This window comes from Rosa rugosa, chromosome 6, assembly GCF_958449725.1.
Source record: "Rosa rugosa chromosome 6, drRosRugo1.1, whole genome shotgun sequence".
Classification (NCBI taxonomy): Eukaryota; Viridiplantae; Streptophyta; class Magnoliopsida; order Rosales; family Rosaceae; genus Rosa; species Rosa rugosa.
This window is the reverse complement of record NC_084825.1, coordinates 14476930-14492404: the sequence shown is the minus strand read 5'-3', so window position 1 is coordinate 14492404 and position 15475 is coordinate 14476930. Positions and strand designations below refer to the sequence as shown.

The 15475-nt window shown below is 39.3% G+C and overlaps 2 protein-coding genes across 2 annotated transcripts; one reads left to right on the top strand and one right to left on the bottom strand.

The window, feature by feature from the left end:
• Positions 1-7012: 7012 nt before the first annotated feature.
• Positions 7013-7885, top strand: LOC133718548 (putative germin-like protein 9-2). The gene has a single exon (XM_062145410.1). It carries the CDS (start codon positions 7061-7063, stop codon positions 7676-7678), a length of 618 nt encoding a protein of 205 aa, XP_062001394.1. The 5' UTR covers positions 7013-7060; the 3' UTR covers positions 7679-7885.
• A 605-nt stretch (positions 7886-8490) lies between these two features.
• On the bottom strand, positions 8491-14677 carry LOC133715463 (CO(2)-response secreted protease-like). Its single transcript, XM_062141973.1, has 11 exons — positions 14476-14677; positions 14167-14270; positions 13950-14047; positions 12978-13142; positions 12265-12376; positions 11565-12102; positions 11387-11487; positions 10999-11241; positions 10303-10417; positions 9607-9820; positions 8491-9363 (listed from the first exon to the last, which is right to left on the bottom strand). The coding sequence occupies exons 1-11, from the start codon at positions 14545-14547 to the stop codon at positions 8813-8815; spliced, it is 2313 nt and encodes a 770-aa protein (XP_061997957.1). The 5' UTR covers positions 14548-14677; the 3' UTR covers positions 8491-8812.
• Between the last annotated feature and the right edge of the window lie 798 nt (positions 14678-15475).

The window sequence follows — 15475 nt, the reverse complement described above, 5'->3', positions numbered from 1 at the left end:
TTGTCGTGGAAGTTTTAACTCCGAAACTAATATATTCCTTCTTCTTATTTCAGGATGTCGAAACTTGACTTTCCTGCACTTACCTCAACTGGCTCGGAATATCATAGTTGGGCCACGGATGTTGAGCACCATCTCACTTCAAAAGGGATCCTACCCTTAATTCAAGCTCCTAATCCTACTCTCATATTTGAGCGTACGGCTACGAACAATGCCACCGCCCTCATCTTGATGAGGCGCCACATGGATAAATCACTCCGATTGGAGTACATGGCAATCAAGGATGCTAGAGAATTATGGGTCGCGCTAGAAGAGCGATTTGGTAATATCAAGGATACCCTCCTCCCTGACTTGAAAGTTCAATGGGGCAATCTACGATTCGCCGACTTCAAGTCTGTAGCTGAATATAATTCAGAAGTTCTACGCCTCAAAACCATGTTGGGGTTCTGTGGACAACCCGTCACAGAGCAAGAACTAATTGAGAAAACTCTCTCCACCTTCCCCGTCTCAGCAATTTTGCTCTCAAAGCAATATCGAACGGAATTCGATACTAGACGGATCACGAGATTTCATCAGCTCATTACTATTATGTCTGTAGCTGAAAAGCATGATAATATCCTCGTGAAGAATTATAATTCAAGGCCTATCGGAACTAAGAGCGTTCATGAGGCGAATTATACTAATGCACCCAAAGGAGGGCGCAAGGAGCGGAACCCTAAGAATAAGGGACACAACGGACGTTCTGGTCCATATAACCGCCCTACAAAGGAAGGTACTCGTCAGAATGAAGGACGATCACGTGGCAATACATGGCAACGTGGGAGAGGAGGCCGTGGGGCTCCAGGACATGGAGGAACCACCCAGGGCCGTGGGAATGGCGCCAACTCCTATGGGGGACGCCACCCAAGTGCAAACAATGCACCTCAATTAAAGGGAGGAAATCACAATGACATGTGTCATCGATGTGGATCTAGTGAGCACTGGTTCAAACAATGCAAAGCAAGCAAACAATTGGCTGCGCATTACAAGGCATTTAGAGACTTCAGAGAGCATGAAGCCAATTTTGCCGAAAATATAGAAGAAGATGGTGATGATGCCAACGTCAATCTCACCATAGCGGACTTCAAATCTGACAAAGAATTGCACAAGGATGCTGCAGATTTTGATTAGTATAGTCCTTTACTTTTCCAAGAATTATGTCATGACAATTATGCCTTAAATCAATAAAATGACTTATTGTATTAACTTTTTCCCTCTAGGCGTACTCAAGAGTACTTGTGATGTCTAGGCAAGGTTTGATCTGAGAGAACGGTTTTAAAAGTGAGCAACGCTCCACCAAAATCTCGCCTTACCTTACCTGGTCACAACTAAATTGAAATTACCGAACGGATTGAGTGACTACGATTTGTCTACAGTTTGATTTTTATATTGGATTAGATTTTGGTCAAGAAACTTTGATGTAATCATTGGCTATTTTAATAAAGTTTTCGATTTGTTCTATACAATGTCTTGGACATATTTTTAATTCGAACTTTATTATTTTTCAGTATGTTTCCTGGAGAGCTAGAATACCTCGTGGATAGTGCAACTACACATACTATCCTTCGAAATAGACAGCTATTTCTATGGATGACACCATCTCGATCTTCCGTGACTACGATGGCTGGATCATCTCGATTGATCCATGGTCGAGGACCAGCCCAATTTATGTTGCCAAATGGCACGAGTTTAAATGTCACCGAAGCTCTTTATGCTCCTAGGGCAGGAAGAACCCTATTAAGCTTCAAAGATATAAGAGCCAATGGTTTTCATGTGGAAACACATTGTGAGAATGGACAAGAGTTCCTTTGCATCACCTCTAATGACTACGAACATAAACGAGTCTTAGAGAAACTTATGTGTCGCTCTAGTGGGTTGTACGCAACCACTATTCGAGTCATTGAATCCAACCATGTCATGAGAGACGATTTATGGGATTCCGACACATATAGGCTTTGGCACGACCGTTTGGGACACCCAGGTCGTGACATGATGATCCGTATATTAAAGACTTCACACGGACATCCCTTTTTCAGAACGAAAGGAAGTAAAACTCGAAATTTGGATCAAGGAGGAGCACCTGCGCCTCACGGCGCCTTCCCTTTTCAAGTCCGGCCACCACTAGCCGGCGCCGCCATCCCCCTGCGGCTCAAGGGTGGCTTTGACGCCCCCTCTGCTCCTCTGACTCGAATTTCTACTTCTAAAGTCCATTGTGACTTCATGGCTCAACCAAACTCCTCATTGGTTGTTTCTAAAGCCCATCATTCGTTCTGCAAAGCCTGCTCTTTAGCAAAGTTAGGATCGAGACCATCCTATGCAAAGGACACCAAAGAAAATATACCATTCTTGCACAGAATCCAAGGTGATATTTGTGGACCTATTCAACCATCATGCGGACCATTTCGATATTTTATGGTATTGGTTGATGCATCGACACGCTGGTCACATGTCATGCTATTGTCCACAAGGAACGCTGCATTTGCTAAACTCCTAGCACAAATAATTAAGTTAAGGGCTCACCACCCTGATCATCCTATTAGGTCTATAAGATTAGACAATGCTGGAGAGTTTACATCAAAGACTTTTGATGATTATTGCATGTCCATTGGGATTGATGTTGAACATCCTGTTCCTCATGTTCATACCCAAAATGGTCTCGCAGAAGCCACCATTAAACGACTACAAATGGTTGCTCGAGCATTGGTGATGCGCACCAATCTCCCTATTTCTGCTTGGGGCTATGCAATATTGCATGCAGCTGTACTTATTCGTCTGAGGCCTACTGCCACTCAACCCTTTTCTGCGTCCCAGATGGTGACTGGGTATGAGCCCAATGTCTCACACTTACGCATATTTGGGTGCGCAGTTTATGTGTCAATTGCGCCTCCACAGCGCACCAAAATGGGTCCTCAACGACGATTAGGCGTTTACGTTGGTTATGATTCTCCAACGATTATCCGCTACATAGAACCCTTGACAGGCGATCTCTTTACCGCTAGATTTGCGGATTGTCACTTCGATGAGACAGTCTTCCCGTCGTTAGGGGGAGATAAGAACATCAATGTTCAACAGGAACGACAGGAATTGTCGTGGTCTGTTCCCACTCTGTCTCATCTTGATCCCCGAACCGCACAGTCCGAAATTGAAGTGCGGAGAATCCTCGATCTTCAGAACGTAGCAGAATCGATGCCTGATGCGTTTTCTGATATCGCTAAAGTGACGAGATCACACATACCTGCTGCAAACGTGCCTGCAAGGATTGATGTCCCTAAAAGTAGAGGACATGACGCCAACTCAAGAATGCATGAGCATGGCGCCAACGTCCCATCTCTAAATGATGGTGACGTTATGGCTAGGCCCACGGCTCCCGCCAGGAAGCGCGGGAGGCCCATAGGTTCGATGGATTCTCGCCCAAGAAAGAAAGCGAGTTTGGCACAAAATAATCCATTAATCATCGATATAAATAATCCATCTCATGAGAATATTCCGGATTATGGTTATGTCCAAGAGACATCATTGGGGGACGCTCCAATGTCAGAACCAACTCCAGAGAATAGAGAGATCTCCATAAATTACACTAGTGTACATGAGATGATGGATAGAAATTCTATGGCGATTGATGATGCATTTGCATATCATATTGCGAAAGGGATTATAGAATATGATGATATCGAACCTCGCTCTGTTGAAGAATGTCAACGAAGAGCAGATTGGCCTAAATGGAAAGATGCGATCCAGGTTGAATTGGATTCACTAACAAAGAGACAGGTATTTGGGCCTGTAACGCAGACACCCCCAAGTGTAAAGCCTGTTGGCCATAAATGGGTCTTTGTTAGAAAGCGTAATGAGAAAAATGAGGTGGTAAGATATAAAGCCCGCCTTGTGGCGCAAGGTTTCTCACAACGCCCTGGAATCGACTACGAGGAGACATATTCTCCCGTAATGGACGTTATAACGTTCCGCTACCTTGTCAGTTTGGTAGTTTCCGAAAAACTTGACATGCAGCTTATGGATGTGGTTACAGCATATCTCTATGGGGATCTAGATTCAGAGATATATATGAAGGTTCCAGATGGACTTCAATTACCCAAATCAAGTGGCTCTAAACCACGGAGCGCGTTTTCAATAAGATTAAAACGCTCACTATATGGATTAAAACAATCTGGACGGATGTGGTATAACCGTCTAAGTGACTACTTGATTGGTAAGGGATATATTAACAATGAAATATGCCCATGCGTGTTCATTAAAAGAACAAGTTCCGGATTTGCAATCGTAGCAGTTTATGTCGATGACATGAACCTAATTGGAACTCTAGATGAGTTAAAGGAAACTGCTAATTACTTGAAATCCGAATTTGAGATGAAAGATCTTGGGAAAACACGGTTTTGTCTCGGTTTAGAACTCGAGCACCGTAGTGATGGGATTTTGATCCATCAGTCTGCATATACTCAGAAGGTCCTAAGGCGCTTTAATGAAGATAAAGCGAAGCCTGCGAGTACTCCCATGATCGGCCGTAGTCTTGAGCCCGGAAAAGATCCGTTTCGTCCAAGGGATGAGGACGAAGAACCCTTAGAGGCCGAAGTGCCCTATTTGAGTGCAATAGGCGCATTATTGTACTTAGCTCAATGCACAAGACCGGATATCTCATTCGCAGTGAACTTGTTAGCTCGACACAGCTCTGCGCCAACACGCCGCCATTGGATTGGTGTAAAGACCATCTTTCGATACCTAAGAGGTACGATTGATATGGGCCTATTCTATCCCTACAGAGAGAAAAGGAATGACGGAAAATTGGGATCGGACCCCAAAAGGCAAAACGCCCCCGTCCATGGAATGGCCGCCGGCCATGTTACCGCCGCCGGCGCCGCCGCCGCTCATGGTGGCCGGCGTCCTCCTATCTCCCTCCATCAAAACGACAATGATGTCTTGATGGGTTTTGCTGATGCAGGGTACCTCTCTGACCCTCACAAAGGTCGCTCCCAAACAGGTTATGTCTTTACCATGGGAAGCACTGCGATATCTTGGAGGTCTACGAAACAGACCCTTGTTGCTACTTCCTCAAATCATGCAGAGATTATTGCTCTACATGAAGCTGTACGTGAATGTGTATGGCTAAGGTCTGTAATTCGACACATTGAAGGAAGTTGTGGTTTGAAGTCTACCACAGATGAACCTACATGCATTTATGAGGATAATGCAGCTTGTATTGAACAAATGAAGTTAGGTTTCATCAAGGGCGACAACACCAAGCATATATCGCCTAAGCTCTTTTATAATCAGCAACAACAATCACTTCTAAAGATTGAAGTGAATCAAATCCGATCAGAGGATAATATAGCGGACTTATTCACTAAGTCGTTACCTAAATCCACCTTCGAGAAACATGTGAAGAGTATCGGATTAAGAAGGTTATCCGAACTCCCATGATTGTAGCAATCAGGGGGAGATTTCGACATCAGGGGGAGTTACTCAGTCTCGAAGGATCAAGGACGTGTTGCACTCTTTTCTCCTCCTCGAGTTCATTTTTATCCCACAGGGTTTTTCACTTGAGCAAGGTTTTTAACGAGGCAACGGATGAAGCGTCACCACCAAGTTTGAGCGGCACAAGGGGGAGTGTTGAAGGATATTGACACTTAGTGTGCCTAGTCAAACTAGGATAAGTTCTATAGTTGTAATAGGAGAGGTTTCCTACTCCAAGTTAGATAAGGAATCCTTGTACTCTTAGATTATGCACTTGTAATCCCTATATATAGGGCTCCTATTCTCTATAATGAAATGCACTTCTCTCATCAATCTCTCTCAATACCAATATACTTAAACAATAATCAGAATTTTCTCATATTACTCAAAACATTGCCCAAGTGATGTTATTATATTATATATTTGCACTAGATAGTTGGAAAGTTGTCACTTTGCACTTTACACTTCGTTTTGGTCATAATTAACCAAATATAAAAATTAGGCATTTCTTTTCAACATTGTCGGGAGAGGTCAAAATTCTGAAATCGCAGCAAAACACACAGAACTTCTCTAGCTACCATCTATTAGGTTTGTACACAGTGCTACCAGCAAACATGATGCATGGTGCAAGTAAAGTACCCAAGAAAAAGCATATATGATGTATAACTCCTTTATTTAATTAGTTGAGTAAACATATAGTAAAACTAAATATGAAGAAATATATAGGCAAAAACCCAAGAAAACAGCAAGTCACCAGATAAAAAAGATCAAAATCTAACTAACAAACAAACAATGCCATTAACAAATATACAGAAATAAAACAACTAGTACCAAATAGCAAAAGAGACAGCAAGTAGAACCATAACAAAACATAAAACAGAGAAATAAAGTCTCTTTCAATAGTTCCTGATTTCCTGACATTAAAAATTCACTTTCTCACAAATTCTAGATCATTTATCTCTGGTTATTTGGGTTTTAGGGTTGAACATCTGAGGAGGACCAGGAAGACCATCCTAGTATTTATACCTATTGTGTCTTGGCTTCTTTTGTCATAGACATTGGAACTTTTGTTGTTCTGTGCATTTGGTTGTATGCTAGCTTTTTGCTTCTTGGCTATCAATAGATGTATTTCAGACCAAAAAAAAAAAAAAAAGGGTTGAACATCTGTATTCTTGCTGGGTTTTGTTTTTTGTTTTGGCAGTATAAATACTACCTGTTAAACCAATGCAAATGCTATATATATCCATCCTCTAATTAGAGGGCATATTCTACTGGATGCTTTTCAAAACTCCGGTCATTTTCATACAATGCATCGTAAGAAGTTCAGTCAAAATGATGTTCTGATAATGAGATATATAGAGGCCATATACAGGCAGGCTAGTAACATTTCAATCATGCCGAAGAAGAAGAAAACACAGAACCAACATAGTAAATTTCAACAGCAGCTGGCAACAAGAAACTAGCTCCTAGTAAATGATCTCTTAGATTATAAATAGCAGGTTAGCATGATAATGATTACACAGCACCATAATTTCCCTAGCGATCAATCCTTACATTAACCATGGCCTTGAGATATTTTGCAGTACTGACAGTAGTACTTGCCCTGGCCACTACTTCTAAAAGGGCCGTAGCAGATCCTGACATCCTTTCCGACTTTATAGTGCCGCAAAATAATACCAAAGTTAATGGAACATTTTTCACTTGCACTAAATTCCGTGGACTATTTGATGGAGTTCCTGAAACCTTTAAGGTAACAAAAGCTGCCTTGACTGAGTTCCCTGCTCTTAACGGCCAAAGTGTGTCATATGCGGTGCTTCAATTTCCAGCAAATGGAGTAAACCCCCCTCACACTCACCCTCGCTCAGCTGAACTTTTGTTCCTTGTTGCTGGTTCCTTGGATGTAGGGTTCGTCGACACAAAAAATGTTCTCTATAGTCAAAAGCTTCAAGTTGGAGACATCTTTGTGTTTCCAAAGGGACTAGTCCACTATCAGTACAACTCACAGCCCAACATGCCAGCCATTGCTGTTTCAGCATTTGGAAGTGCGAATGCCGGAACAGTTTCGGTGCCACTATCAGTGTTTGCTACTGAGATTGACGATGAAATCCTCGCCAAGTCATTCAAAACTGACGTTGATACCATTGAGAAGATCAAGGCTGGCCTTGCTCCTCATAAATGAGATAATTGATCAACCAACACCATAATCTTTGTCCTGTACACCTGTGTAAAAACAGGCTTCGGACAAAGAGAATAAAGGGTCACATACAGCACCCCATTTCTTTTCCATGTTAAGATTTGCACAAGCAAAATTTGATTACTTCCTTGTTTCATGTATCGTGTTGTTCTGTTTGTGGAATTATGCAGCTACCTTTGCGCTTATGTTGTATCCCTCTCCATAGTTTCAATCATTATATGCAGCTACATAGATAACAACCATAGTCAGCACTGCAACATGAAGAGCAATTAACCAGTAATATATTTTATTAGCTAAGGAAACATAATTCATGTCAAGAGTGAATCTTCCTCACATGGAAATCGTAACATAACAAGTCAAGGTTTAAGAACACAACTTTCAAAAACTTGCATGTGCCCATCACCGAAAGGAATATTGGCAACAAACTATGGCTAAAGTTTGAAGTGTCGAAAGGTAAGAAGACAAAGGTGCTCACTCTTAGTTATCGTTTACTTGTTTTTTATGTACTCTGATATAAGTGTGAAGTCTTGAAATTTCTAACCTTGATATTTTGCAGTGACATCACTTTGCAGCCAAATATACTTTGTAAAATGCAATTTATATGAAACTGTTACAATTAAGGAATTAAACGATTTAGCAATGTAAATGAAAATAACAATGGCTAAAAGTTATCAATATTAACAACAAAAGGGTAATACAAATTGTGTGTTAATGAAAATGCGAGCACATCAACTTTAAAGTACTAGTCACAATTCAAGCAACAGAAGGATAGGACAATTACTGAGATAGGGTCAAGGGGACGAGGAATATAATGTGTAAATACATCAAAATGGTCCAGATTCTGCCTTTATCTCATCAAATTACACAACATGTAAGTGCCTTCGGCTCAAACTGGCTGTTTTTCTTTATACATATTCAAGAGTTTTACGATGACATATAGACCAATTTGAGAAATCAAACTGGGACTTCTAATATTAAGATACACACCCACAGACATAAAGATACATAAATATACATGTATGGAACTATTGATTTCATTTCTTTTCACTATTCCCCCTCAAGGATTAATTCTCTTTATCTTTTAGTTGACTCCAAGCAGTAAAACTAACAGATTCTTAATTATTCTACATTCACACCAAACACAGTATTAACTGAATGTCGACCATCAAACCATGTTATTGACCCAAAACTGTAGCCAGTAGGAGCCTCCTTGCCATTAAATGAGACTTGGAAAGACACCTTCCTCACACCTTCAGCAAAAACTATCTTCTCTGGTAGAACCTTGACTACTAAGCCTACAGGCGCATTCACCTTTGCAATATATGTAGAATTCGGGGCTCCGACATTGGTTGCAGTTCTTTTAATTGTCATTACAGGTTCGTGCCGGTTCAGTTTACTAACAGAGATTGATGGGTAGTTGATATTAGAGATGAGTTCTTCAGTAGAGATTTTCGGGCAGTTGAACTTTGTGTTTGACATTGATCTTATATTCTTCTCCTTGTAGCCATAATAACAGAGGAACTCAAGATAATTTTCTGTTATGGTTTCAAAGACTAGACCTGGGTTAAGAGCCTTGATTGGGTTTATTTCTCCAACCCCCACTTCATGTGGATTTGCATAGTTGTTTGTGCTGTTTATCAAAGGCTTTTTCATGTTGTTGTACATGGTTGCTGAAATAAGACCACAGATCCAATTAAATATCTTTTCTGATGTTCTGGTACTTGGATTAAAATCATGTCAAATAGATATAACCATAATCTACGTAATCTCTCAAAATTGAAGTATTCAACAGCTATATCCATTGGCATGCACAGTATTGTCCTAAATTTTTATAGTGAAATCAAAGAAGTAATGCTATATAAAAGGTGCAAAAGAGACTCTTAGTTATGAATTTCAACCTCATATAAAATTACCTGTTGTCATAAGTGCTGATTTGATCATGGAAGATGTCCATCCACGATGCACTGACTTGATGAATGCAGCAGCGCCTGTTACATGTGGGCAAGCCATTGATGTTCCAGACTTTATGGAAAACTTGGATGGCTTTTCTCCATGGGGGACACTCCCTGATTCATTCTCGGGACTGATGGCAGCTAAAATGGCCACTCCCGGAGCCATTATGTCAGGCTGAAAAGCACATCAAGAAAGAGTGTAAACTCCTGTTAATGTTTCATAGTACAAATAAGTTTAGAATATGCATACTTTACATGTTTTAATTCATGTCAGAAACATGTGTTAATCAGGACCCCTTTAGTATATGTGAAAATTGAGTACATATGTGGAAATGCAAAGAGACTAGAGAATTAAGCAAGAGAAATCCTAAAATGGATAGTACAGCAGTTGAGACAGATATAGATCCATGAAAAAGTAGGGTTTGTGTGTGTAGAAATACTGGGGATAAGATGACTACTTCCAGGTGTATAATAAAACTAGCATGGTTCTTCAGAGTCAATGGTGGCTCAGTGACCCTAGAGAGAGTGAGAGTGCGCTCTCAATATGTTGATCAATGAGCCTCCTACATACTGATCCCAACTCCCAAGCCATACAAATTTCACATGTCAATATACATCGAGCTTTATATTGTGAAGGTGAAAGCAAAAGAAAATTACCTTGAGAACATTTTCTGTAAGCTGTGCAGGACCTCTTGATGAAAAATACGCGACTGTTGGTGCAGGTCTATACCTCTGAATGTCAACTGTTGGGAGGATTGTCGCTGTAGGGTTTCTGTGTTTAAGACATAGCAAAGTCAGTGTCCTGTCAGAGTTGTAAGGGAAGCGATGCATTTTTAAGAAAGCTGTGCTATAGAACCCAAGAGTGCCCTTACAACAGTTAAAGAAAACATGAAGTTCAGATTAGTACATGCTGCATGATGATAATTTGAATAATTAGATGAGAGGAACTTTAGATTTTCTAGAGAACTTTGAATATGACTCAAGTGGAGCATTAACCAGACTTTAGCGAGGATTCATCCTATCACATTGGTCTGACCAGACTGATTAGATATATTGCAGCTACAATATGGAATGCTAATTATTTAATTGCAGTCCTAACTGATATATGCATATTATAATAACAAATTGAAATTTTTGCGACAAGAGATGTCTAGGTGATGGCTAGCAACCTTGTACATCACATAGGGAACATAACACAAGACCGAAGGTTGTGATATGGCAGAGCAAAGAGCTGGCAGACAAGATCTCAAAATGGAAAAACAATACAAGCAATCGCTATTCAGCATAGAAACCAAGATCATGGACAAAAGTAAACACGCAAGCCAATCAAAGAGGACACTTTACAGAGCTTACTTGGTAGAGTTAATGTAATTGAGAATCTGAAACCCTGCAATATCTCCAACTTCTGTGAATGGGAAAACGCCTGAATCAAAAGGCACACTTTTCTCATCTTCATCGATCAAAATCAACCCTTTGGCTTTAGCATCTTCTACAACTAATTTCTTGATTTTTGTTGAAACAGTCGGATCATCAGCAACACACACAACAATTTTGTTAACTACCTTTTCTGGATCAAATGATCCTGGATAGCAATTTCTGCAGTTTAGGATAAAAATAAAAAGTCAACTGATAAATTCTATTGCCCTGGTGGAATTTACCAAATGTGACACCATCAAATTCCTCCCAATGGATAACAACCAAAAAGGGAATCAAAAAGCAAGAGGGTTAAAATTATGACCACCTTGCTTCTGAAACAGGTGTAAAATTAGCAGCAGCATCCTTTCCAAACACAAGAGGATATGTCCTCGAGCGAGTCAGATTGGAGAAATTAATGGCTGAACCCTATTAGAACATGGATACAAGAGACTTTTCAAAAACAGAATAACATGTCATATACACAACTTGATTAAGTAACTAACCGTGAAAGTTCTCCCATTTCCGAGGACTACAGTAGATTGGAAATCCCTATCAATGTTAGAAGCTGCAACAGTGAAGATCCACGGCGCTGTGTTAACAACAGTGTAAGGATCAGGACCATCATTTCCTCCAGAGCAAATGACCATGACTCCCATTTGTTCAGCATGAAATGTTCCAATGGCTATGGGGTCAGTTAAGTAGTCGGGTTGAAATAGTGAGCTCATCCCAATGGAAATTGATATCATGTCTACTCCATCTCTAATTGCGTCATCAATGGCCTTCAATATGGTGGCACCAGAACAACCGACATCCGAGCATGCCTTGTAGCATGCAATCCTAGCTGATGGCAAGCCTCCCTTTGCTGTACCTTGTGCCAAGCCATAGTAACTAGCATTGGGAACTCGTGCACCCGCAGCTGTGGATGTAGTGTGAGTCCCGTGGCCAACAAAATCTCTTGGTGAGCCTTTTGGTGCAGCTAAATGGCTCTGGTTACCAATCATTGTCATTTGCATATTGTAGTATCTTGCACCTATCAACTTTCTAAGGCAAATATAATGGTAATGAATCAAGATATAGGACAATTTCATAACTGTTAAATATAACTCTGAAGTATTGATTTTATTAATTAGAAGCATTGTAAAAGCGCTTTGTCACTAATCCAAGAAGTGCAATTTTAGATAGATCTTGAGAGAACGTAATTACCTGTTACAGTTAGATTTCTTGAAGTCGGGGCCCTCCATACAGACCCCTTTCCATCTTGAAGGGACTGCACCAATTCCCTCATCATTGAAACTTGGAGACTCGGGCCATATACCTTTACCAATAAATTTTGCTATGTTAGAAGCTTGTACTATTACCGACTGCATGTCAGAAATTTGCAACTTCAGAGCTAACTAGTTGAATCCATAAATACTCAAAATATTTTTGCAGTTCTAGACCATATAGAATGTTGAGTAGCGGTCATTGTACCTTTATATTTTGTCGAAAAACCACTAGAACAATGACAAGTTGTTTACAAACTCAAACCTTTTTTTTTTGTTTCTTTTTCTATGTATCAAACCTTTCTAGCTTTTTTTCCCTTCCCACACAACCTATCATGGTAAAACTCTTTTCCTTTCATCTTGTGTGAAATTGGTGTGTCTGACTAGTAATTCATTATTTAATGGCTATAAGTTCAAAGTTCAAACTGATTGAGTACTGGCTTTAGCCTACCTTCCCTATCTCCATCCCCAATTTTGTTTGCAGCTTCGGAACTGGCTTAGCTACCATTTCATCACTTTCATTACACTTAAATATATCAAGGTTTTGTTCCTCAGCCCCCTTGCATAGAAAATATAATAACAAGAAGACAAAAGAGACCAGCCAAAACATATTAATGGGAATCAGAAACCAAGTGATGATGGAGGAAGTGGTACCTGTGTCTATCATTCCAATAATAACGTCATCACTAGTGGTTGTTGGGCGTGCCCGATATGAGACTCTGCCTGATTCTGCCGCCGCTTCTTGTATGAAATCCCAAGAACGCGTTGTGTGTAGTTCAAGTATTGAGTCGGGGAATATGGACACGATATCATCATGCCCTACATTATGTTGGAAATAAGAACCAGCTCAGTCATACTATGAAATATGAATCTATGATTACTATCATACAAGTTTTTTTTTTTTTTTTTTTTAATAGTGTGCTACAGGTTATGTGCTTTTAAAGGTGACACAAAACATAGTGGCACAAGGTTTGAGTTCGACTCATACACCACCGGTTCTTGTATAAATATAAATAAAAAAATAAAAAAGTGACACAAAGTAGAGTCTCTTTTACTGTTTTACCTCTTAAAATTACTCTTCATCCTTTTCTCTTCTTTTACCAACTTGCTATAGATTTTTGATCAACACTTGGATTCACTCTTTAATGGTGCACATTACATGACAAGGAGGTACAATAACAATATCGATGAGTTGGAAAATGTCAAAATAGCTTCTTCCTTAGTATCATAATATGTTGGTAACTTGGTACTTACAGTACTAAGTAGTGACTGTTGTATTAAATATGATCTAAACTCATTACCAGTTCTCATCCGAGGAAAAATAAAAAAAGAAGGTTTTGTTGGGGTGGTTGGTTTAGTTGATACATGCTGGCCTATTTGTTGATGTCAAAATTGAGTTGCTCTATGGTATGGTAAATTCATGTTTGAAGCTACCTACTTAACTATCACTCTCTAATTTTATTTTTCTTGATTGATTCATGGAGATAAACAACAAAAGGATCAGAGAGTAGTACCCTTCTACCAAATTATCAGTAAAAATTCTTTTTGTAGCATACAGGTAATGTATGCGAAAATACAAACATAAAGTGCTATGTGATAAAAAAAGAACAGACAGGAAATTATTACCTGACAGAACTGAAGCTTCACTCTCTGTAAGCATGGCAGAGAATCCTCTAAAAGCATGATTATACTTGTGAATTATAGATGTTCTTTCTTTCTGATGGCTGGCAGAAAAACATTTTTATATAATTGAAAGTGGGTATGTACGTAGAAGATCAAATAATAAAAAGTTCAACACTATTATTAAGGTCATGATGAATGATGGTGATGATAATTTGATAACCTTGGAACAATGGATGACAGCATTTCCAAATAACCTGATTCTGCAGATTCAGCATCTCTTCTATTTCCATCGGATAACGAACTTCCCATGTAAACTACATGATGCTGCCAAAGAAACAAGAACATTGATTTCACATTAAAAATGTCATGTGATTTCGATATGTGGGTGAAATTCTTCTGGCAAAATTCCAATTATGTAATACAATTCATGTTCGTATTCATATTCTGACAAATAAAGCAGATTAAGAGTAAAACTACTGAAGTGTAAAGCAGATTAGGATACTGTGGAAATGAACCCTCTTGAAATTACCTTGGGGATGTTTGAAGTGGCGGTTACAACGCAGAGAAGAAAGCAGGGGAGTAGAAGAAGAAGGGGAGTCATGGAAGATCAGTGTAGGGAGTGAACTGCTGAAGAGTTGTTTAGAATATGTACTTATGCAGCCACACATGTAGTTTGCAGGCTAAGTTTGAAGTAAAAGCTTTTTTTATGCTTGAACCTTGAGCAAAGCATCTATGATACTTTTTTGATTCATAATTAACATCATTAGATCTGCAATCCTATATAGAAAAAATACATGTTATATAATTAATTTTTCAGAAATAATTGCATCTTCCATGTATCCTTGCTAAAACACAATAAATATCTTCATGACACTTGGCAATCAATTATGTAATAGACTAAAAGATCATGGTATGGATTTTTTTTCTTTATTAGAGCTTCACATGATTATAAGCTATAACACAATATATTAAGCAGAAATATTATAAGTTTCTATTCTACTTCACAGTCTCACTTCTACTACAACTTCCCACTCTTTTTTCTTTATATCATTTTCAATTATTCATGGAAAAAGTAGATTATAAACTTGAACTGCAAGTAAGCAATGTCACTTTCCCAACAAAAGAGTATAAGGGGAGGAGAATTAATTGCATGAATGGATGGCCATGTGCTATTTTCTTTTCTGTTTCCTTTATTCTCTACTCCTCTGTTTCCTTTCCATTATTCTCTCCTTCACACATTTCTCAGTATAGTTTATACCTTCTGCTGTCTGGAATTATATTATAACAAGTAGTACAGCTAAGCCTTGCAAGCACCATTATAGGCTTTGTCGCAACACCTTCCAATCCTTGAAAGCATAAGTAGCATGTTATGACTTTAAGCATTATACGAATCAGTAAGCTTCTAATAAAGCTAAAGATAGAGAGAACTGTCTATTAGATACATCCAACTGGCACTAGGGATTGAATCTCCAGCTAAAATAAACGGAGCGAAATTAGACCTAAAAGACTAAAAGCAATTGATAATCTAC